This window comes from Euwallacea fornicatus, chromosome 27, assembly GCF_040115645.1.
Source record: "Euwallacea fornicatus isolate EFF26 chromosome 27, ASM4011564v1, whole genome shotgun sequence".
Lineage (NCBI taxonomy): Eukaryota > Metazoa > Arthropoda > Insecta > Coleoptera > Curculionidae > Euwallacea > Euwallacea fornicatus.
In genome coordinates, this window is record NC_089567.1 from 1,902,544 (window position 1) to 1,928,415 (window position 25,872).

General features: G+C 33.8%; 2 protein-coding genes across 8 annotated transcripts in view; both read left to right on the forward strand.

Moving 5' to 3' along the window:
- The first annotated feature begins 1 nt into the window (after position 1).
- On the forward strand, positions 2-8,282 carry Lon (Lon protease). Of its 2 annotated transcripts, none has more exons than XM_066297058.1 (14): positions 2-447; positions 834-1,007; positions 2,132-2,288; positions 2,356-2,710; positions 2,768-2,897; positions 2,955-3,259; positions 3,820-4,049; positions 4,146-4,338; positions 4,397-4,555; positions 4,873-5,077; positions 5,132-5,297; positions 5,757-5,943; positions 6,646-6,835; positions 7,773-8,282. In XM_066297058.1, exons 1-14 carry the CDS (start codon positions 133-135, stop codon positions 7,923-7,925), a joined length of 2,919 nt encoding a protein of 972 aa, XP_066153155.1. In that variant the 5' UTR covers positions 2-132; the 3' UTR covers positions 7,926-8,282. The 2 variants fall into 2 exon arrangements, with proteins under 2 accessions (XP_066153155.1, XP_066153156.1); XM_066297059.1 differs by having other exon boundaries at positions 4-447; positions 2,425-2,710.
- A 1,446-nt stretch (positions 8,283-9,728) lies between these two features.
- Positions 9,729-25,872, forward strand: part of LOC136347249 (myogenesis-regulating glycosidase) — a 29,286-nt gene continuing 13,142 nt past the window's right edge. Inside the window, exons 1-4 of one of the 6 annotated variants that reach the window (XM_066297060.1) lie at positions 9,729-9,912; positions 9,970-10,060; positions 10,144-10,398; positions 16,652-16,710. In XM_066297060.1, the coding sequence (XP_066153157.1) occupies positions 10,165-10,398; positions 16,652-16,710 (293 nt within the window). In that variant the 5' untranslated portion in view covers positions 9,729-9,912; positions 9,970-10,060; positions 10,144-10,164. Of the gene's footprint in view, positions 9,913-9,969; positions 10,061-10,143; positions 10,399-16,264; positions 16,430-16,451; positions 16,629-16,651; positions 16,711-22,253; positions 22,587-25,644; positions 25,809-25,872 lie in introns of those variants that run through there. The other 5 variants (XM_066297062.1, XM_066297064.1, XM_066297066.1 and 2 more) reach the window with 5 other exon arrangements.

Below are 25,872 nucleotides of genomic sequence, written 5' to 3' on the forward strand. Positions count from 1 at the left end.
TGAATTTCCTAATCTTTAAAAATTTGAGGTTATGTTGGCAAATTTTCTAAATCAATCTCGAATTTTAGTTGTGACTGATTTCTGCTATTTAGAAATGATTTTCTAGTTTCAAAATACATACGTAAATACATAATGAATTTTCTTAAACTTGGGCGAAATCCTAGGCTTACGGGCATAACCACAAACTTGATGCATTACACTAGTAATTTCCCTACAGCGGTTTTCAAATCCAGACAACTTATGACTGGAAATGTTTTGCCTTTCCGTGGAGTCAAGAGGACAGTGTTTGAGCTTCCCAGGAGTAGAATATTCAATAGACATTTATTCCATAGTAGGTCAATTACATGTGTGCGATACTTTGCTTCCAAGCCTGATGGAACTGAAGATGTATCTCCTGAAGAAGAGCCTTATAATTCCCAGTTGCCAGCAACTGTAGCTGTGCCTGAGGTATGAGTTGCCACTAGCTTTGTTCTCTATTGTGAAACTTTTACTATCATTTATTAGTTAAGAATGCATATGAAAGCCACTTTATTGATTGCTTTGGTCTTTCAGCTTTTAATATTATTTAAATTTGAACTGGTATAATTTAGATGCATTTAAGAATAAATATCTGAGACTGTAAGGCAAGATACAGGATGTAGTTCATGAGTTATCGTGATAATTGTACACAGTGTAAACCTTTTTTATTACAACAGTGCACTACCCTTTAAAAGAAAAAACATAGTTTAATTCTATGAATTATTGCAGAAAACTGAAAATTTAGTTTGACAATAAAAATTAAACTTATTATAATGCAAGTGTTTTTAATACAAATTTATTGTTGCCTTCTGTAGGTATGGCCTCACGTGCCAGTAATTGCAATCAGTAAGAACATAGTCTTTCCACGTTTTATTAAGCTTATTGAGTTAACTAATCCCCAGCTTATTGAGCTTATTAGAAGAAAAGTGAAATTAAATCAACCTTATTGTGGAATTTTTTTAAAGAAAAATGAGGAAAATGAAACTGAGGTGAGTAACAAAATAATCTAAAGTAAGTAAATGTTTAATTGACAAACTGCTAACTGAAATGTTATTTAACAATAATTGCAATATGTTGCATCATATTTGCACTCATTTTACACCTCTTTATTATTAAGGGGATAACTGGATTTAGCTGCAATTTATCTAGATGGTATGGTTTATCTAGGTGAAATATGGTTTACAAATGGATTGGTACAACCAGAGGTCCCAAACTTTTTATGAAATATAGACATAATTGATTTTTCATAAAATGTTTTATTGCTTGGCATCATCAGTTTCTCCCATAGCATGTTGTAGATGTTTTCCTAACTTCTACCTGATGTGATTTGAAATTATAATTCACATTTTTGCCTATTGTGATTTTGTGCCTGCCTAAATTAGTTTTGTGTCATTATTGTGGGGTAAACCACAGTTTACAATCCTCTATATTAATACCTACTAATTTCTTGACCAGTAATTGTTTATATCTACTAATATGCACCAATATGTATTTATTAATAATTACTAATACATATTAAGACTTCTTCAATACTGACTAATGCATTGACTAATCGCGAAAACGACCTCCCATTTATCCTGATAATTACGTTCAAAGTATATCCAATTTGTCCTTATGAAAAAAAAATGACAAAATTACGAAAAATTATTAGTTATTGGCATAAAGGTTATAAAGATAAAGATTGGTGATGTTACAATTCCTGACAATATGGCGAGGAGATTCTCTTCTAAGCATGTTTGACTACCTTTTCATTTTGGGTACAATTTAATTATGGCCTGGAAAAAGTTTCTTTTAACGGGTGAATATACAAGTCGCTCCATACGACTTCTTCCACAAGGGGCCAATAATTTGGTAATTTGTAATTTACTATAAAAGACGCTAGACTTCAACTTAAGGTTGAAGTCTGACTGAGGTTCTAAATTTTTTTATCTATACCGAAAAACCGTCAAATTTTGTTTACAATAATATATTACAAGCAAATATTTTGATATTGATTGAAACTAGTGTTAACAAAGGTTATAAAGAGTAATTGTGTTGTATCAGATTCATGATCAATTAGCACTTTGCTATTCTGACATTTGATTCTTTGGTTTCTTTATTAATATTTCCTTAGGTTGTTAACAATACTGACGAGGTATATAAAATAGGAGTATTTGCCCAAATTCATGAGATGCAAGATTTAGGTGACCGGTTGCGGCTTGTTGTAATGGCACATAGGCGAATTAAAATTACTGGCCAGATATTTGATAATATCGACGAGGAGCCTAAAGGTAGGCACACCTCTAAGTTACTCTACATAGGAGTTTGAGAATATTGATTTTATAATTTCCATTGTAGATGTCGGGAAGTCAATGAAAGTTCACTTCCCAGCATTCAACACAACAGTTAATGTCCCCAAAATTTCAGAGGAAACAGACTCTCGAGGGCGTAGAAAGAACCGTGCCAATCGTATTAAGAAATCGTATCCTGAAATAAGAAGCCTAGACGAAAAAAACAAAACAGAAAAAGTCCCACAGGAAACTGACGAAACTTCCAAGGATGGCACTACGATTCCTGGGGTGGAGCCCCTTTTGATGGCAGAAGTAGAGAATGTGGTACATAATAAGTTCAGGCAAACAGAGGAAGTTAAGGCGTTGACTCAAGAAGTTATCAAAACAATTAGGGATATTATAAGTCTAAATCCTTTATATCGGTAAGAGTATTTTTGGAGGTTATAACAAATTCCCTAAAGTCTTGGTTACGCTTTCAGGGATAGTTTGCAGCAAATGATGCACCAAGGACAGAGAGTGGTAGATAACCCTGTATATTTATCCGACTTAGGCGCCGCTTTAACCGCAGCTGACAGTAAAGAGCTGCAAGAAGTCCTTGAAGAAATGGATGTGAGATCATTTAGTTCTTTCAATATCTCAATATTAGCTAATATCATATTTTTGCAGATTGCAAAGAGATTAATGTTGTCTTTGTCCCTTCTTAAAAAAGAATATGAGCTCTCAAAATTGCAGCAAAAAATCGGTAGAGAGGTGGAAGAAAAAGTGAAGCTGCATCATCGAAAATATATTCTGCAAGAGCAGCTAAAAGTCATAAAGAAAGAATTGGGGTTAGAAAAAGAGGATAAAGATGCGATTGGGGAGAAGTTTCGGGAGCGAATTAAAGATAAAATTTTACCTCAAGCTGTTAGTGCTGTGATAGAGGAAGAACTGAATAAACTTAACTTCTTGGAAAGTCACAGTTCAGAGTTTAAGTAAGTAAGGAGCTCATATCGGAAAAGTTGTTAATATTTGATTGATTATAAATACTCATAATCCGTTAAATCAGAAAAAAGTTTCCCATTCCGTAAAAAGCACTGTTATCGCTTTAATTTAAAGGCACAATACAGATGCTTACATAACTCATATATATTGTCTAAACATTTTAATTTTTTCGATTTGAAATTGTTTCAAAATTAACTCGTTCATATATAATTAAATTCAGTAAAATATTTTGTATAAGAAAATGGTGTTCTATCTAAAATTATGCAGTTGACACCTAAAGCAGATATAGAGTTAAGAAAAAATAAATTTAGAAGTTATTTAGTAGGCTAAAAAATATCATTTTAGTTTAGTTTTATTAACTAAACTAAAAATGTTAATAAAGTGTTATATATTAAAATCCATTCATAAATTACTGAGTTATAGCTTTGTCGGTTTTTTTAGGCACTCTATATATAAAATTATGGATGAATTGTACATATAAATAAAATTAACATACCGGGTGAATAGAGTGTCATTAAATTCTAAACTGTGCGTGTTACTTTTTTTTCAGTGTAACAAGAAATTATTTAGATTGGCTGATGTCTCTACCTTGGGGTATTCAAAGCGAGGAAAACTTAAACATTCAAACCGCCTCGGAAATATTGGATCAAGATCATTATGGAATGGAAGATATTAAACGGAGAATACTCGAGTTTATTGCAGTTAGCCAACTTAAAGGAAGTACGCAGGGGAAGATTTTGTGCTTTCATGGTCCGCCTGGAGTCGGAAAAACGAGTATAGGTGAGTTTGTATGATCTTTTCAATTTATTTGTGTTTTAATTCATTAATTTCGCGTGGCAACCTTTCGTACTTTATCTAATTTTTAATATTTAATAGCCAGATCTATTGCACGTGCGTTAAATCGAGAGTACTTCAGATTCTCAGTTGGCGGCATGACCGATGTAGCTGAAATCAAAGGTCATAGGCGAACTTACGTGGGTGCCATGCCTGGTAAAGTTATACAGTGTCTCAAAAAAACTCGTACTGAAAACCCTCTCGTTTTAATTGATGAGGTCGACAAAATTGGAAAGTACGTAATAAACTCTTTTCATTTCAATATGTTATTTTATCACAGTATCGTTATTCAGGGGCTATTCGGGCGATCCCAGTTCGGCATTACTAGAACTGCTCGATCCGGAACAAAATTCCAACTTTTTGGACCATTATTTAGATGTGCCCGTTGACTTATCGAAAGTGCTGTTTATTTGCACTGCCAATGTGGTTGATACCATTCCTGAACCATTGAGGTAAGTATGTGCTCTTGCACAGATACATGTGCAAGTTTATTTTGCAGATTTTTTTACTAAATTCGCTTTTGCATGAAAAAAATTCATAAGAAATTATGGTTGAAAATTTTAACGTTTTTGTAGAAAAATAATCAGTGTCATAACAGTAATGTTTAACAAATACAGTTTCTCGTTGAAAATAAAACTTATTCATTTAGATAATAAATGAAAGTATTAGAAGTTTTTGTTAGTCAACATTTATATCTGACGATACGAAAATTAATTTAACATTTAAAAGTAAACTAGTAGGGCGAAACGTGATAAACAACAAATTTTAGGGACCGTATGGAAATGATAGATATGTCGGGCTATGTGGCCGAAGAGAAATTGGCAATTGCAAAGCAGTACTTACTTCCTCAAGCCATGCGGGACAGTGGTCTCAAAGATGACCAAATTAAAGTGGAAGATGATTCCTTGAATATTCTCATACGAAATTATTGTAGAGAGAGTGGTGTTAGAAACCTTCAGAAACATATTGAAAAGGTTAAGGATTCGCATCAATCCGTTTAATAGTCAATGTTTTATTTTATTGTGCAGGTGGTTCGGAAAGTTGCCTACAAGATTGTAAAGGAAGAAGCTCAATTCATCGATGTGGGGTCTAATAACTTACAAGAATTTGTAGGAAAACCTGTATTCACACACGATCGGATGTATTCCACGACACCACCTGGAGTTGTGATGGGTTTAGCATGGACTGCTATGGGTAAGTATTTCAGTCAATTGCAAATATAAAAGGTTGGTAAATAGAACAAGAATGACCCAATATTTATTGAGTCATTATTCAAGAACGAAATAATGATTTTTTCAACGAGTGCGGAGTGTGATCTATTCCCATAAAAAATTGCCATTGCACGTACGACGCGAAACAGAATCCATATAGTAATGGTTAAAGCTCACTTCCCCGTACGCATTTAAGTGTGTGCAATGTAGCTGTAATCTATATTCAAAGACTTGCTAAATCTATTTAATAATTCGTTCCCTTAACATATAGTTTTAACAGGCACTGATAACTAGTGTAGCTTGGATGAATCATGAATTGCATATTATCATATCCTACTATCGTACTATTATAGTACTTTTAACTTGTTGCGTCAACTTTTTTAAAAGTGTATTTGAAGATTTAGATTTCTGAAATGAAGCATTTATGAGTGTATGTTTACAGGGGGCTCTACTTTATATATAGAGACTACTACTCGAAGACAACCGTCCTCTGACAAGGACTCTGAAGGGAGTCTAGAATTAACTGGGCATTTAGGTGATGTCATGAAAGAATCAGCTAAAATAGCTTTAACTGTAGCCAGAAACTTCTTAACTAAACATGACGCTGGAAATAAATTTTTGATAAACGGGTAAGTACTAAATGCGAACAACAGAGATACTATAAAGTGATCATAAGGTTGTCAGGAAACAGTTGGGGAGATCCAGTAGCACCGTGAACAGATCGCAACTTAAATGCAACGAAACATATCCATTCTTTTGCAACTTTCAACTACAACAGTTTTGTAACTAATGGAATTTCGGCCGAATCACACTTGACTTCATTAAAATGTGTAGCTAGTGTCGTCCTATCTCACCATGAGCATATTGTGATACAAGTTACTTATCGTGAATCACCCTGTGTACTACATTGGATTGTCGTTGTAAAGTCATAATCTTTTATGTAACTTTTATAGTTTTTAGGGGCATTTGTCGAATTCGGAAACTTTAACTGTTATTATATATACAGGAAAAACATTGCATTTCGTTGAAACCCAAGCTATTTAATAAGATAAGAAACATATAAAACAGCGTACTTAATTGAAAACTAACAATTGATTTATTTGGTAACAATATGAAGGCTTTAGTACATGTGTAACGTGCCTCGTTGGAAATCATTGCTGGTTTTAGCCTGGTTGATCCTGTTGCACTTATCGTATAATGACGAGTTATGTTGACTTAGACCTACTGCGCACTTAATTTTACTTTTATTGTGTGCAGCATTTCGTCATTTTATCTATCAACATAATTAGCTAATTTTTATTTTATTTTTCTGATAATGTTGACATTTTCAGTCATTTGCATTTGCATGTCCCTGAAGGAGCCACTCCTAAAGACGGCCCAAGTGCAGGATGTACGATAGTGACCGCCCTTTTGTCACTGGCAAAAAATAAACCGATTAGGCAAGACTTGGCTATGACAGGAGAAATTTCGCTAATGGGGAAAGTATTACCTGTTGGAGGCATTAAGGAAAAGACTATAGCTGTAAGTTTTAAATATAGGGTTTTATCAGAACACAGCGATTACAAGAGATTTATGTTACTTTCGCCGCAGAACGATTGAAATTGAAGAAAAGCAGGTATCCATTACAGATTTTTCAAGAATTATGTTTCTAATGTGCAGTGTCCTAAGAAAAATGAGACACAGAGTAAGGGTCTTAAGTAAAATGTTGCAAGAATTGAGAACAGTGTGTTTGTGAAGAAAAATTCATCGTGATGTTATTTTCACCATTGTGAAAGGTAAAAAATGTATACCTCAATTATTTCAGTCAAGCCTATAAAGTCTTGCCCCAAATCAAAAACAGAAGTAAATCCTTTATCAATATTGAAAAGGATATTTGAGAAATTGAGTGTTCCATGAGACGAAAATCATAATTTGATTTGATGAGACACGACGGTTCTAAATATCTAATAATTTATAGGGTATCAAATATATGTATATGTGTCCTAAGAAAATCATAATTACAGTTAATAGCGGTTTAATTATATGCAGAAAAAACCTAAATTATCCTACTAGATTCTAAAGTAAAACACTGAGAATTATTACATCTGTACGATATATGTATGTTATAATGTATAATTTTAGTAGTACATTTTAAGCTTACATTAAAGAAACGAAAAATCAAAATTTAAAGTAATATATTTATTTCTTACAGTTCAGTCAGGGGCGATTTGAAAAGCTATTATGTTTTGATAGTTTCGTTTTTTAAAAAAGGTTCTCAACACAACGTGGTCATGATCAACTTTGAATTTACTGCATCAACCTATTCTTTTTGGGACGCTTCACATATGTATATATTGTCACATATGAAAATATGCCACTGAGATTCTTATCGAGTGAACTTAAAGCTGTAAGCTGTGTCCTGACCAGACTCCTTGTGCTTATCTCGTGTTCGAGTATAGCATAAATTTATGGTTTCTAGGCGAAAAGGTCTGGTGTAAAATGTATAATTCTTCCCGACGAAAATAAAAAGGATTTTAATGATTTGCCAACATTCATCACTGAAGGCTTGGAGGTGCATTTCGTCAATCACGTGGATGAAGTTTTTGAGATCGCTTTCCAGGAACCAGTTTAATTATCCAAAGATAAGTTTGTTATGTATAATAAATAAAATGTCTATCGGATCCATTAATTTGTTCACAACATTTGTATTTTTTGGAAGATTGGAGGCATAAAATCGTAAACGAAATTCAGATCTGTCTCTGGACAAGTTGTTTTTATTAAGTTGCATCTTTAAGATTTATTCCTCCGAGTTAGGTAAGGTTTACGATTGATTAATAAATAAAAAGAGAAAGGCATATGTCGTTTTGTAATTACATAAAGACTGTTCCTAAGATTGAAATATGTTTTTTATGAATTTTTGTACATAATGTACGTAAGGTGATAATTGTTATTATGTGAGCATGAAGATAAATGAGTTTTTTTAAAATAATTTGCCTTTATTTTCATTTAATGGAATTTTATGTATATATCCCAAATCGCATGTTTCCTTCAATTTTTTCAGTATCCAGTCCAAAATTTGTTAGCACTAAAAAATGACCCTATAATAAGATTTAACCACGAACAAATAATAATAATAAAAAGTTTTCCTTCCCATATGTTCACGTGTATTCAAAAGAGCAAAAAGGTATTAATGTGGAAAACATACATTCGACGGAACCAAAATCCGCGTAATCGGCCATTGTAGATGCAATCATATGCACTTAAATAGACAAACATGAATAGCGTTGTTGATAACACAGGTTCGATGCCCAGTTGGGTATTTTTTTGTATAGAGAGTGTAGAAAAAATACTAGCTAGAAAACATTTTAACATGCTCCGGTTGGGGCTCGAATACAATATTTCACGCTCGTGTATTAAGAATAACTTTCTTTGCTTGTTAAGTAATATGTTGTTTTTATGGGTGTCTAGTAATATGTAAAACATGATATCTTAATTGAGATTGACGATTTACAGAGTGATCGTTGTTTTTCAGTCAGTACCCGATTTATTTTTCCCAACATGTTATATTGTGGATTGGTAGTTATATTGCAGCTATAGTGACTTAGGTACTTTTAGACAAATCTGTAGGTATTAACTCACATTTATTATATATAATTTAGTAAAAAATCTTTCATCTAACGTAATAGTAGTATGGTGTAATTTACTGGCAAGAAAATGTGTAGTTTCTAATATTTGGTAGTTACTGGTAGCTTTGATATGCAATTGTACTTATTCGCAGCAAAATATTACCAGATTTTTTTTAGGCATTTGGCGGTCTTTGTATACATAATCCCATAAAATTTGATAAGAAAAGAATAGGTAACTGTTTTTTCAAATGTAAATTAGTTAATAATTTTTATCATTAGTGGGTTTATGTACTTTTGCAAGAGTTGCACCAGTATTAATAAGAACAAAAATGCATTTTAAATAGATGGCTCTCAATAAAGCGTAGAATGCTAGTAGAACAAATTACCGTAAAACAAAGAATCGTAGAGCGACAATTAAATATGTAGATTAATACTCATTGATATTCGTATTTAGAAATGCAGAGTCGTGTGAAGTCGGACACCTCTGGTTAATAATTTCTATATAGGCGTTACAAATTCTTATTTAAGCGGGAAACACTTATTTAATAAAGGCAAAATTGCCCATCTTTCGGTGTAACTTAAAATCCTTGAATTTTTCTCAAGTTTTGTGTAAAAATTATAAAGTGTGTTATAATATGTGTGCGTGTTGCGTTCTATATTGGTACCGAAGGAACTTTATTTGTTGCTCAAACACAAATATCTTCGTATCTTACGCAGATTAATACCAATAAAACAATAAAATCGTTCAAGGAATTAAAGGCTTTGCAAATATTTGAACGTAGGTAATATTAAATTGTAATTTAATACATTTACACAGTCTATATTCCAATCGTAAACGATATCGAAATGTTGTAGATCCGTTTTTGGTTAGAGATTTAATTCAAAACCTCTTTCGAGTTGAACTTAAAACTTGTAAAGTTTATTTGCAACCACGTGATATCACCCGTGGAATACATTCGAACCTCGTTAACACATTAACAGAAAATATAACAGGTATGTACACACCTTTGAATATTGTCACATATTTAGCATTCTTCCTTTAAACCTCAGTAGCTAAAAACGCCAATCATATTGAATCTTCCAAATTGTTACCATGAACAATTCGCAATATATGGTGCAATAAAAATAGATAATTCACCAGGTTAGTTCAAATTTAGGTAATTAACAAACTAAAATTAATTAATAATAAATTAAAAATTAGTTGATACTTTTGTTTCGATGTAGGCGTATAAGTAAGCAAGAACTATGTCGAATTCTGACAAAAAAATCATGGAAGACGGGACGAAGACGCCCCTGATTATGGTCGAGGGACCTTCCCGTGAAAATTTACGGGATATTCCGTATGCAGATGGTGAAAGAGAGTTTGAAGACGGAGATGACGCTTCGCGAAGAGGAAGTTTGACTGTTAGTCACAGAAGAAACAGCGTGTCTTTGCCTAATTTAGAAGATCTAAAAGTTTTCACTCAATTACATCAGGAGGTAAGTTTTCTGAGATAATTAAGGTAAACATTGTTATGCATATTGATATGAAGCGGAGGGACTCCAGTCCAAAAAATGTTCATCATAAAGTCCATGCGTAATGAATTTGGATCCATTCTACCCATGAGATTAGTTTGGTTATTAACGATTGTTGATCATCCCTTGGGTAATAAACCATTTTTGTTTATATGTATAATTACATTGGAATAAAAAAGGTTCCAATTAAGTTGCACTTAGTTACAGGGCAACATTTATTGCAATATTTGACTTTTCAATGAAAAAAAAAAAATTCGACATGACAAAGTTTAATAGATAGAGTCGATCTAAAAATATCGTAAATGGATAATATGAACCGGGTTTTAGATGAAAATAACCGTGAATACCATACGTTTTGATATGAGCATTTTATACATTTTCACTTCATGTTTTTCATAATTTTTCGATAATTTTTGGAAATTTTTACACTTAAAGAAAAATACGGCTTCCATTCTAACATAGCTGGACCGAATCGTACTTTCAAATTTTTTAAAACAACTTCAAACAGCTATTTTAAACGCCTTCAATATTATATTTTAAGTCGAAAGTGTTCTTTCTTTATATCCAAAATCTTGAAAAAAAGTTGTGGGTAACGATATATTTACTAAATCACCGTATAAGGGCTGAAGTGGAAATCTGTAAATTTGCAGTAAATACAAAGTGAAGAAAACTAATATATATTTAGTTTTTGAGGCCATTTAATAAACAAAATTTTTAGATTTTTTTCTTTATTTTTTTCTGGCGTTAATACTTAACACGGAGAAAATATTAAAAATAAAAAGAAAAATTAATTGAAATTTGTAGCGTTTAAAACTTCGTTGTGCATGTGTTACACTTTCAATATTTCTTTTGTTTTTTGTTAACACTTACTACAGTTTTTAAGGAATTCATGTCCAATTTTTAATGTATGCATACCTGCAGGTTTTCTGAGTCATGTGCAAAATCTATTGGGTAAAAATTCTTTGGTGTCCGGTTCCTATTTACCACTCCAACATTTTCGTGTGGCAGGACACTGATCAATCATTTCTTGATATCTGGAATTCAAGTTCAATTTAGCATTCGGCTTGGCCATTTTGTTTCTTTGGTATATCTATCAGTTTTTTCTTTGAGAAAATAAGAAGAATGGAAGAGAAAATAATGAACAATGGAGAATATTTTCCTCATGTTGCTTTTAAGTTGATATATTAGGATTGAATTGTGTTTTCTATCTTATTTTCACACGTAATGTCATGCTAAGAAGATAGGATGGTATTGAACCCGGGGAATCATCTAGATATAACTTACAAAAAGAAAATAGCTGAAGAAACAATATTTAGAAAGTTTTATAAGGGTTTCTTGAAACAGCAATTTCCTCACTCTAAATTTTACTCTAAAAATATTTATTTACCTCTCTACTAATGTTATTCGCAATAACTCGAATAAATAGGTACAATGGAATTTTTTTTTGTTAAAACTTCTCAGTCTCTATTAGTATATTGGATTTTTAAGAACTTTTCTATCAAATGACTCCACTCTGGCACCTGATACTTTCTTTTCGAGTTTTCTGCAAATTGGCATCAACAGTTTTAGCGCCTGCGCTTTGCACCCCTATTATTCAACGTTGTCTGTGATCCCCCGTATCCGCAAACATTCAATTTAAGGCTCCTACAAAAATTCTAAAACGAACGAAGTGTCCTTGAGAGTATTTGCGAAACTATGTAATGATCGATCTATTATTTAACAATCTGAATTTATTTATGTTGCAATGTGGAAAATTCCGTTCTTTGCGTTTTTAGTGGCAAGAGCTCAGAAACGGCTATAGATATGGAAATATTGCCATCGACAAAAAAGTGTCTAAATTCAGTGAAAAGTTCAATTTTCGTGTAACTCACATGGTTGATGGAGTGGTACAAAGAAGTTTGAGATAGTAGCAAGGCCGTCCTTTTTTTACTTCAATTTTCAAGATAATGAATTCGTGGTGGAATTTTACCACAATAACTTTAACTTCACCTCAAAAACTGCACCATCAAGTTTGTATTTAAATTGGACCTTTGAGTGACCATCATCAGTTTTTAAAACAGATCCATGATTTTTTCATAACTATTTAGATGAACCGTTTTCATTGTGAGTTCAACCGGCACAAGTTATCGTTGAATTACATTTTTAGTTGTTAGTCTAAAAAATATTTTATATGAACCTGTATTTCTCAGAATTTAATACTTAATGAAATTTTCAACTGGATACATGCTCGTTCGATTTTAGTCTCTAAATGTTTTTTTGTCCATTTATTATTAAACTAACTAGAGGTAGATAGTTGGTAGTTTAATGTTACTTTGTAATTCAGAGATTTTGCAGTGAGTTTAAATAATTTCTTTATTTCGGTACATTGCGCTTTGCGTTATTTGACCAATGGTGTTTTTGCGTGTGGAAAAGTATCGCTTTCCACATTTAAAACAACTGTTAAATTTGCTAGGGATTTCAAAACAGAAATTTATACTGTTTTATTAATAACAGGGTGCAATTAGTGCATTGGAAATAACTGGATACCTTTATAAATTATTTTATTAAAAAATTATTGGCTGATTTGCATGCAATTTTTTGCAAAATACTAGCACATCAAAAAATGTCTCAGATTTTTGGCACTGCTCAATCAAGAATTTCTTTTTGCTATTTTCACTTTTTGCAACAATGCATTGCTCGATGAAAGTAATTTGACATTTTAAAAGGAGAATAGTTGGATCAAAAAGGGTGAATGATTAAAGCTCCTGCTCCGATTCTGGAGTCGTTTTCTCTCAAATTAAAATTTCAATAGAATCAACCCATTCAGAGTGGTTCGTGTTGTCATGAAATGTCTATAATATACAGTGTGTCCGGGTTAAGGATTTAACACTTTCGTAAAACCTTTATTTCTTAATCGATTTTGACGTTTTTTTTTGTTAATTAGATATTCAAAATGCGCATTCGTCTAATGGATACGATCCCTCTTTACCCATAATCATAACCAATTGCGTGCATTTTTATAGGATTAAACTTCGGAAAATACTATTAGGGCTTTTTTGGGATAAAAACGAAAACAGATTCTTAATTAGAATGACCTGAAACTTACCTGTTCCGATTTTCATTTTTCTACTGTACAGGATTTTCGAGAAAATCAATAAAACATGTTTTTTACGTAAACAAATTTTAAAATTGGCAAAAAAATTTATTTTAACAATAATTAACTAAATTTTTCTACGTTTACGACAAATGGTGCAGTATCGACACAAAATTGTAGAATATGGAGTAATCAGAACCCGAATTGGATAATCGAATGTAAACGACAGTACTCCTTAAAAGTAAACGTTTTCTGTGATATCTTAAATCAAAAGATTATTGGGCCATATTTTTCCAACGAAAATTTGAATGCAGCTCGTTTCCTGAGGTTCTTACAAAATGAGTTTAGTGACGTACTTGATGAGCTTCCCCTGGGTTATCACTACAATTTACATTTACAACTTGATGGAGCGCCCATTCATAATGCGGTTAATGTGAGAAATTGGTTAAATGATAATTGATAATTTTCCCAATCGCTGGATCGGACGAAATAGTCCTCTTATTCGTTGGCCACCACGATCTCCGGATATCACACCCATGGATTTTTTCGTTTGGGGAACAATAAAAAATCAAGTTTATGGCACAAGACCCCGCACCCGAGAAGAGCTTTGTGCGCGTATTAGAGAGACTTGTCAGAGCATAACTCCACAACAACTAAGTAAAGTACTGAGAAATAATCGTCGACGTATTGAAAAATGTATACGAGAATTTGGGGGGTTGATTGAAAATATCAAAATTTAGTTAATTATTGTTAAAATAATGTTTTTTGCCAATTTTAAAATTTGTTTACGTAAAAAACATGTTTTATTGATTTTCTCGAAAATCTTGTACAGTAGAAAAATGAAAATCGGAACAGGTAAGTTTCAGGTCATTCTAATTAAGAATCTGTTTTCGTTTTTATCCGAAAAAAAGCCCTAATAGTATTTTCCGAAATTTGATCCCATAAAAATGCACGCAATTGGTTATGATTATGGGTAAAGAGGGATCGTATCCATTAGACGAATGCGCATTTTGAATATCTAATTAACAAAAAAAAAATGTCAAAATCGATTAAGAAATAAAGGTTTTACGAAAGTGTTAAATTGTAATGTACCCTTAGGCTACGCCTATGAATTTTCACTACCTTAGTGGTATGTCCAGGATGGTCATATGTCGGGAACCCATTATCTTCCAATAAGGGTTACCCTTTATAAAAACTTTCACTCCTCTTCCTCGTCAAGACGAAAGTCTAAAGTATCCACATTTTGATAAAATCAGACTACAGCTGCAACACCCTCGTAAATTATCCTTTCTTACCATTGTCTTGACTTTACGTGTTAAGAATTTCGAAATTTACCATCTGTGGGTTATCTTGCTTATTGCCTAAAACCGGAGCACGCCCATGGGTACTGACCTCCATTTTTTTTAGTACTTAAGATACCCCCAAGCTTGTAACAACCCCCATTTTTTAATTATGACGATACGAATGATATAGCTCGACGCTCCCGGAATCTTGTAAAATCCCTCATCCTTAACTCTGGACTCTCTCCATTGAAATGCCTGTTAAAGCCCAAGATCTTTAGTTTTGAAACGATTCAGGGTTGTGTGTGTCATAACGAGTGGAATAAAATCTACTAAAGTGTTCCCGAGTTTTGTTTCACGAGTTCCATTACAAAATCCTTAACCCGGACACACTGTTTATACAAGTTTTCCATTATTTTCATTGCCAATATAAGGAAGTTCGGTCAATGTTCAGTAAACTCCCCGTATAAGAGAACCTATGATTGAGATGGGATAGTCTAGTTTAGATAGTTGTGCGATAAGACACACGCTGCGTTCGTAGAAGATCTAAGGTGTAGAAAAAGCTTGAAATCGTTAATAGTGAAGTAGTAGAGAGTCAATTCAGTATACCGGAATTCATTGAATCCATGCACGCAACAGTATATTTTTAAGGATGATCCCGGTTCATTCTACAAAATAATTTTCTTATAAAGTTTATCTCTATCTGGAGCTGTATCATCACCACCGCCCAGTTCTTGAATCATCTAATTAAAAAAAAATTAATATTTATATGATAATATGTGTAAAAAATGTAGCAAACAATAGAACTTAAACAGACGTTAATTTAATGATTTCCTCAACATTTTAGTTAACAAACTGATTATATTACACGTCATTGAGATTACAAATACAGGTACCGACAAAATATTTATCGATTTTATCAAAATTGTAGAGAAAAGCTGATTCATCTTGTAATTAGAAACAGCTTTGTGCAGAACGAAAGATGGGTTGAAGATTATTTTCTTTTCATTACCGTTAATTACGGATATTAATTATTTATTTTTCAACGACTAAGAGTTTTTTACAATCGCATCAATATCAGATTGAGCCTTTTGGATTGCAGGACATATCACATTTACTTTTCGGGAATGCGTTGAGCTGAAAGGTCAATGTTGAAACGGCTCGTTTGGGGATCAACATAAAACGTTTGGTACTCAAAAGGGTTTTGTTGCTCATATTCGAGCAATAATTTTTGTTGTTAATAATAATTCGTTTCGTCTGACCCCATATACGAAAACACTTGTGTATTATTAATATCTGTTGGAAGTCACTTGAATCATAGTTTGAAATGAAAACGTCGTTTATCTTTACGGGTTAATGACGGTCAAACCGCTATAATCAAAATATCACTCAATGGTTTTATTTGTTTTCATAAACAAGACCTTTATATTTATGCATACATAAATGAAATGCTTTGCTCGCTCTCTCTCTTCATGAAACGTGTCTTCATATGAAATGAATTCTCAAATACGACCAGTCGTTTCTTCTCCGAGACTCCTCCGTGGGATTAATATCTCTCGAAAAACCGGTAATTATGAGGAAATCCCGGTCGGTCAGTTTTAGTGGCGTAGTTGGGCTCAATGGTTATGAAACACCAATTAAGGTAACACGTACCTAAGTATCAAATACTAGTCGAGTTGTGACGATTCAAAAATAATCATAATAATAGGTCAATTATAAAGAGATTTACTTAAATACAGGCAAAATCAACACCGTTGTGTACGTTCGAGAGTGAATTCAAGTGACCATCATACGTTTGGGTTTTCTTAAATGAATTCAGAAGAAGAGGACTTAATTTTGAGGTAATTTTTTTATCTCCTTTCAGGTCACTATTTTGAATTCTCAGAGTGACTTAGACACTGACGATGAGTACGGAGGCGGACGGTGAGTACTTGCTATAGGGGACCAACTTATTAAACCACATTTGGCCTTCAAAACAATTTTTTTCGACCAAAAACGTAGTTTCGAAATTAGCTCATCGTCTAAAAAGTATTAGGTCGTGTAGTATGAAATGAGTAGAATTGAATTGAAGCTTTAGTCATTTTTTCTTCATATGAAATGTTTTTATTGTCAATCGAAATATGCACCGCCATTATCGATACACTTCTGCCATTTAACGGGAAGTTCATTGATTCCCCTGCTGTAAAAGCCCGCAGGCCGGGAGTCGATAAACTCGTGGAAGGCAGCTTTGACAGCCTCGTCGGAGTTGAATGTTTTTCCTACCCCCAAGAAGTTATCCAAATTTTGAAAGAAGTGGTAATCAGTGGGTGCTAAGTCGGGTGAATACGGTGGATGACGAGGAGTTTCCAATTCCAACTCCTGTAGCTTAGCCGAGGTGACTTGTGCGATGTGTGGCCGAATGCAACAATAGCGGTGCGCTTCGATTGACTAATCTTGGCTGCTTAACCGTCAGTTGCCTCATCATTTCGGTCAGTTGTCGGCAGTAGGCATCAGCCGTAATCGATTCACCAGGTTTCATGAAGCTGTGATCAATGACACCAAACGGACACCATAAGCTTCTTTTGATGAAGATTTTTTTTCGCACAATGTTTTGGTGGTTCATCTTGATCCAACCACTGCGATGAACGTCTGGTATTGTCTTATAGGATCCATTTCTCATCACAAGCAACAATCCGATTCAAAAATGGATCGTTATTGTACCGGCACAACAAAGAAACACAAGCTTCGAGACGTCGTTCTTCCTGTATGTCGCTCAACTCATGCGGTACCAACTTGTCCAGCTTCTTCACCTCACCAATTTCAGCCAAATGAGTCAACATTGTTTTTGTGGTTACACTGAATATTAACGAAAATTCGAACGCACTTTGACGTGGATTCGCTTCCCTCATGGCTTTCAGATGATCGTTATCCACCTGAGTTTGAGGTCGTCCACGTGGTTCATTTGTTAGGTCAAAATTGCCAGAACGAAATTTCATGAACCAACGAGATGCTGTTTGCTGTGAAGTGACTTCAGTACCAAACACATCATTAACATTGCGAGCCGTCTGAGCTGTTGTGGTTCCACGGTGGAACTCATATTTCATTAACGCACGAATTTCACTTTTTTGCATGGCTGCACAGAAATTTTTATTAAAAAAAAAGTTTTCAATAATTTTTAACGCTTTAAACTCTGATCGAAAGAGGAAGAATGTGCCTTTTCCACATAATAAAGTCAAGTCAAAATATGGATTTAGAGTGAAGTTATTCGCAGTTGAATGTGGCATTTGGAGAATCTGCTCATTTCATACTACACGACCTAATAACTTGCTTGATCATATGTACCATTGTTTTCGTTCGTTCTGTTTGAGGATAATGCCTCACATACGGGTAGGTTTTGTTGCAGTGGTAGAATTGCACACTGTTCTTAGTTGAAACTACACTGGATCGCAAAATCTTGGTGCCTGTCTATCAAATGTATACAGGGCGTCCCAAATAAAGTGAGTTCCATGGGGATTATGGAAGCGGTGAGAGGTACAAGGTGACTCAAATTGGAAAAAAGAAGCGCATTTTTGTGCCCATTCAGAAAATGTCCTAAATTTAAATATATGGGCAGGGGTTGTCAAAATATGAGCAAAAAACTGAAAACTGTGATTTTCGAAAATCATAAATTATGAGTACACTGTTTGAGTAACTTGTACCAAACTTGGCAGTTCGTCATTATCGACAACTGTCAATTGAATGGCGTTTTCAGATTTTTTCCAGGCTTTCTAGATTTCGAGAAATTAAATTCAACTTTTTTATTTCTTATGGCCGCCATATTGGATTTTGGGGCCATCGAATAGACAATAAAAAAAGTTTTTTAACGCCCTTGGACCTGCCAAAATAAGAAAAATAAATAAAAACATTTTTCACCTTAGTAGGCTTAGAAACAAGTACTTTAGTGTTGCTATGGATACTTTCGTTACATTGCAATGTCAACAAAAATTTTAGGTCAATTTGATTCAAATTTATTTTTTTAATTTTATATTTACTTTAACAAAAAAAAACGCTAATACATGTCAGCTTTGATAGGGAGGGAGGCATCATTTGGTGAAAAAGTCGTTTCCGAGATGTCATCCCTCTATTCCTGGGAAGCACCTCATTGATATCTTCAAATTGGAAGAGGGGTTGTGTTTGAAAGATAACTTTATTCTGCATATGGCGAAGCTTTTATTTTTTATTTTGGTGCGTCGGTTTTGTCGAAAATAAACAAGAACCAAACCACTGGGCTGTAACTGTGGACGTTATTGTAATGAATGTTGAAAGTGTCCAATTAGATCAATCAAAATGTCTCGACGTTCCAATTTTTCCAATAACAATGATATTTCTAAGATTTCATTTAAAATTGACAAATCCTATTTTTTTTAGATATAATTTATTGATGTTTTCCTCCGCATTTAGTAGTTTCAGTATGTATTTCTTGGCAGAACATCATTTTGCAGTTAATTCAATTTTGAATTCGATCAATATGGTTTACACATTATAAAAGAGAATCGAGATTGTGAGTCTACATTAGAAAAACGATAATTCTGCAAGAGCGGCAGCTAGTGTCTTCCACTTGGATCATCCCAATGAAATAATATAACAACCTTATGTGTATAAGCTGTTAATGAAATGCAATGAAACTAGTTTCGTCCAAAATCAAAAACGCGAAGCTGAGCACTCGATGAAAAATGATGAAGTCCGAATTGCGGTTCTGAGACGTTTTTAAATAGACAAAAAACCATCTATACGAAAAATTGCTGAGGAATCCGGCGATCCAAAGAATATTATCCATATAATTTTAAAAGAAGTAAAATTCCATCTTCATATCATAAAAACTAGTGCAGGAATCGTATGAGGATGATCGAGTGTCTATCCGAATTTTGCGACTCCCTTAGTAATATGTGAGCTTTAAATAGACATTTGTTATATGATGCAATATATTCCGACGAAGCTTCGTTTTATTTAAATGGTGAAGCAAGCATATATAACTGTCGTTATTGCAGTGACGTCAAGCCTCATTTGTTGCTAGAGACCTATATTCAACAACCTCAAAAATTAAACATTTGGGCACAGATCTTGGATGACCACATTGTTGGACCATTTTTCATTCCAGGAAACCTATATGGAGAAAACTATCTACAACTTCTACAAGACGCCATATTGTTCATAATAAGTGAAATACTTGGACAAGATCCCTGCTTCTTACAACAAGAATTCATGTGTCGACAAGATGAAGCGCGTTAACACTACAATACTGCTGTTCGACAATTTCTAGATGAAGATTCCCCTGGAAGGTAGATCGGCAGAAGAGGTCCAGTGGAGTAGCCCGCGAAATCTCCTGAGATTAGTCCCCTGGATTTTTCCTTATGGGGACATTTGAAGAACAAAGTCTACGACACAGTCTGATTTCCTCGGGAAGTTATGTGCCCGCATTGTCGAAGAGTGCAGGTTAGAATGTCAACAGAAGTGTTAGTTAATGTGCGAGGATATTTTGAGGATCAACTGTACATGTGCATGGAAGTCAATGGACATTCAACATTTCTTATGATGCAATAAATAAAATACCAATAAAAATCGTTAAAATCAAGTTATTTGGTTTTTGTTTAATTGCTTCAAGAGGACAAAAATAAAAATCAAAAGCTTGATCATGTAGAGAAAACAATTACTCTTCAAGCAAAGTATAACCCAACCCTTCTTCCAATTGGAAATTTTCAAAAGGGTGATTCGCAGGGATAGAGGGATGATATTTGGAAAATAACTTTTTCATCTAATGATGTGTCCCTTCTTATCAAAGTTGACAAGTTTTACGTTTTTTTTTAACAAAAAACAGACAAGATATTCAAGGTGGATACTTTTCCTTGGGACCCCTTGTATTGAGAAATGTATGATGTCAAGCTGGATTTATACAGTGCGTAGGAAATACAAAACATGGAAACATCATATTTTTTTAACTCTCTGTACCACTCTTACGCATCCATTTGAGTTAAACCACAAAAGCCAAGTCAAGAGTGAAACTCTGAGGAAAGGGGATTGTCGGGAGTCCGTTCTTTTCTTGCATCAAAATGTACAAGATTGTCTTTGTTGTGGTCAACACTGGACATGATGCGTTTTCCAGAAATCGCATTGAACACTGCATTGACTTCTGATTTGCAAAATAAATTAAAAAATCTTCAATTTTTTAAAATAAAAAGACACTATTTATTAACCCATTAGCGCCCAGTGATCTATATATAGATCGCAGAAAATAAACAATCTTTATGACATAAATTTGTTTATGAAAACAATTTTTATTGGGACATAAAGTTAGCTTATGCAGGTGGTTAAGTATGCAGCGAGAACTGCATTCGTACGATGGTCTTCAGTTAACATTTTGTGACAAATGTAATGTTACCTCGTGTACTCTTTGCTTTCCTAATTGGCACAATGAGTAGACCTGTACTTACAGTTTATTTAGTTTTTGTATTTTTTTTATTAAATAGTTTTTGTATTTTTTTTTTATTAAATAGTTTTTGTAAAAAATAAAATTTATTAATTTAACGCCTGAATAATTTAACCAAAAATAAAATTAAAAAGTATCACCTTTTTTCTTAAAAATCGCTGAAAAAAAAGATACATTTCAAGATGAATTTTCAAATATGATGCTAAAAGACTAATTCGTGAAGAAAGCAGGACTTTTTTCCACAATCAAAATAATTTGGGCGCTAATGGGTTAATTTCGCAACTAGGTAGGATATGAAAGCAGCGATTTCCATTTCGTAACAAAGATGAGAAATGGAACTAGTTACGTCGATTATCGTCCGACAAAATGATAAAATCGTATGAATCTCGGTAATTTGGTTGTGCGACGGCTAATAACGAAATGTTACCAATTTGTTTAATTTCATTATTAATTGATTTTTCATTTTGTTATTATTTTGTTTTATTATTGTTGTTGATGGGAATAATGTGATTTGAAAAGCGGCTCCTGAAGTTAAGTGAGTGGAAAATATTTGCTGAGATAATAAAATCGGCGTCAGAGCTAAACAAACACTTAAAACAAAAAAGCGATAATCAAATTAAACAACACATTCCTTGGACGAAATAATTCTGAAGCTAATAGTAATTCGAAGGCAAATAGACACTACCATGCGTGATTGCTTTAGTAATGTCGATTTGAATAATATTCGGGAAAAATCAATTATTCAGTAGCCATGTCAACAGTAGAGCACCTCCAATTTGGTCTGGACAGCGGCACAACTCTGTCAACAGCTCATATTTAATTTTTTTTTTTTAATTCTCTCCTAAGTCCTATTGATTTGTTAAAGCACATGACCGCTATTCTTGTCACCTGGCATGGTCTAGTGTAAGAACCCTTATCTTACACATTCTTACTTATCTTGACACACTGATGTGTATGTGTCTCGTATGCATACAGAGAAATCACTACCTACTGTCGTATTTTCTGATAAAACTAATCCATTAAGTTTTGATCAAATACACGCATGTATAACCAATAAAAATTATGTAGATGTGCACCCTATAAACATCTGTGGTTTTTGGGTCGAATTACCATTTTTAACACGTAAGTGCAGGATGCGGCAATAAGCGTTTTCAAGTTTTCGTGACTGACTTTTATTAAAAAATATATTGTTGATAATCAGAGGTAGAAATAGTACTCTAGTGATACAACCGCAATAGTTCATTTTCGTGGCGGATTTTTCGTGAATAAAAGTAGTACAAGGAGATATGGCCTTGCAGACGCCGTACACTTTGCCCAAATTGGTAATACCTCAGGAGGAAGAGGATGCACTTTTAAGGTAATTGTGAGTATTTCACGAAAGAGCACTTCTTTAGCTTTGTTCCAATCAAAATTATTTAAGGCGGTTAAAGGGCAGCATTGCTGCACTCGTCCGTCTTGTCATTGCCGTGCGATTAAGGTCTTAGTTAAATATACATAGTCAGTCATATGTACATGTATAAGGTGTCTAGCCGAGTGCTCATTAGAAGTATTTAGATAACCGCGAATGGTAGAAAATAACAATTTAGCGTAACACGGTGGGACGTCCGGAACTACCGGAAATCGATTACGACTTCGTCGTTTCACGTAGAACGACTGCGTTTTTAATTTTTTCCATGATTCCATGTTGAATTTCAGGTCGATTTTATGGAACACACTGCCAACCTAAAACGTCATCTTCCGGAAAAAAAATTATATGAAAATTGACAAAAAAATTGTGTAAAAAAAATTGTTACAGTGGAAATCAAAAACATAGGACAACAAAGCTTTGTCAGTAGGAAGGCCACATATTGCACTTAATTCTTTTCAATTTCGGTTTTGATTATTATCTACAGGGTGGTCTGCAAATAAATGGAACTAAATCTCTATAAAAATGGTAAAAAGTCATTTTCTTCAAATGGGACACCCCCTATTTTATTACGTGGGTTGGAAGTCAAACTGGTTCTGCCCTCAATTGTGTAACACATTTCCACTCTTATATCGGAATCGTTTTGAGTTATTTCCGTTATGATCAGGTATACTCAAGGACAGAAGTATATTTGGAAACAAATTGAACAATCATTAAATTTTTCTATCGCTGTTCGAGATATGACGTCATTGGTCATTTTTTTAAAATGACAACCTCTGTTTTTTATTCAAAACATTGAAGAAAATATGTTTTAAAGTACGAATCGTGCTAAAATGAGGGGGAGACATTTTTAAAGAAAAACAGCATTAATTTGATTTATAAAATTTACAAAAAAAATTATCAATTGCGATATTCACACTGAGCTCCTTTCCTTGCCTAACAATAAGCAAGACGGTAAATAAACTCTATTTTGGGTATATATCTTTTTTTGGTAAATAACCTTTGAACCTTATCGACGAGGTCTGAGGTTATAAGTCCCATTTCTTCACAAAGCAGTCTTTTCAAATCGTCCAAATTTAAGACCTTCGTGGAATATACTTTGTTTTTAAAATATGTTCAAAAAAAAAAAGTCGAATTGCGTCAGATCAGGAGAATCAGCTGGCCACTTTATTGTTCCTCTTCATCATCCAAACGGACGATTTGGGAAACGTTCGGTTAAGTACGCGTGCACAGGTGCTGCATAGTGGGAAGGCGCTCCGTCTTGATGAAACAATAAATTGATATTTCGCAGATCGGCTTATAAAATAACTAACACTGGGTATAAGTCTTCTTGAAGAAAACTTAAATACCGTTTTCCAGTTGAAGCACCGTTGGGAAATTAAGGATTCAGAATTCTATCGCGTATTACGGCACACCAAACATTTACTATTTGAGGGTGTTGCTCATGAAAACAATGTCGGTTTTGCTTGTCCACGTGGCTGTTTAGTAATGCGACTTCATCGGAAAAAATTACTCTTTTTACGAAGGTTTCATTTTTTTTAGGAATTTGTTCGCAGAACTAATTCCGATGATAGAAATCACCTTCAGAGACCTCATGAATTAATTACACTTTGTACGGATGATATTTATGAATTTTCAATGTTTTCTTCGCAGCGGAAGCGGCCTTATTAAACGAAGATGAAACTACCACTGTAAACGGAAAAATGTTTATTGTGGAATGTCGATCTTCTTGCACTTCCATCAAAATATTAAATTTTTCGTTTTCCCATATTGAAAATCGACCAGTTTAAGGTAGTTCTTGGACATGTCCAAGTTTTCTAATCTTTTTTCCAATTAAAAAAAAAAATGCTTTGTTTAACTAGCTGTGAATCAGGATGTTAAATATTTCTACAGCACGCATTTTGTCTCGAATATCGATCATATACCATAATATGGACAAATTTGTCGAAGAATAATTCATTAGTCCATCAAGGGATTGCGGTTGACTTGAAGTCAAATTACGAACATTCTTGTTACGTTACCTAAAGGCGAATTTACACGAAAATTAATTATGAACTTATGGAAGCGACTGCTCCGAGATCAAAGTATTCCATATATTAAAAATGCACACCACATTTAAATAAACACATATTGATCCATAATATTAATGGAAATCCTTCAAAGCTACTAAGCTCGAAGCACTTGATGACGTTACTTAATGGTAAACGAAAATCACATCGAACAGCTTCTTAATATGAGTTGTTTGGGTCATCTTGTGATCTTCCGAAGCGTGACTTTCGTATTACTGAGACCGATGATTGAGCGGACGTTCCTACCCCAATGGACAACTTCCGCTAGGATGCAGTAGGTCAACTAACAAATAGCGGGACGAAACGCTAGACGGGAAACGAAGTCCAGAAGGAGGGACATGAGGATGGTAGCTGGCTTATTGATTAGCCACTATTACGTCCTACGATGTAGATATCTGATAGGGCTCGCCGAGCACCATGGGTGCAGGAGTTGTCTTGCAGATGACAAGACATCCGGGCAGGTCTTGGCAAAGTGTCCATCTTCAATGCGAGCCCGAATAGTAATCGTAACAAGTAATCTATTTATCCAATGAGATTGAGGAGTTGATTCTTAATACACCAGCCAGTTTCATCAAGTCGATGGAGCTACTCGAACTTCACTTAGGCGGGGCAATTGATGATCTGATGATTGTGCAAATACGCTTTTTTGTTATTTTATAACTGAGAAGGTTCGGACTTTAGCATTATTCAACTACAGAAACTAATTGTGAAAATACTATTGGAATTATTCCAGATTATCGCGATCATTAGTATGCCAGCCCATGTATGATTAAGAAAAGTGTGACTTGTGGCTAGCGGAGATGGACACACAAAAATTTTTAATGTACCTATTGAAACCTTTTTACAACTGTATTTAACCAAACAATTAACATAATTAGCAGAAAAAGGTGATAATCATGATACCTCATGTGAATTTTACCATTTTTCAGTTGCAGTTCGGTTCTATACTTACATCCGTACTTACAATCTGGTCAAAATTGTTTACAGAAATGTATTCCCAAATTCAGTATTTAAAAGTAGACAATTCTACCATTTGGAATATTCCTAAAACCTACATTTACGGAGATTCCAATGACGAGAATACTGATACGGAGAGTATAATTAAGTAAGGTTTGAATCTTTTTCTTCTGGAAAAGTGATTACCAATAATTACCCTGTATATGATTACT

Bases quoted from the DNA above. Each gene is read 5' to 3' on its own strand.
- Lon (XM_066297058.1), top strand. From the start codon at position 133: ATGAATTTTCTTAAACTTGGGCGAAATCCTAGGCTTACGGGCATAACC. The intron at 2,289-2,355 runs GTAGGCACACCT...TTTCCATTGTAG, and splicing joins TATCGACGAGGAGCCTAAAG to ATGTCGGGAAGTCAATGAAA. The intron at 2,898-2,954 runs GTGAGATCATTT...ATATTTTTGCAG, and splicing joins AAGTCCTTGAAGAAATGGAT to ATTGCAAAGAGATTAATGTT.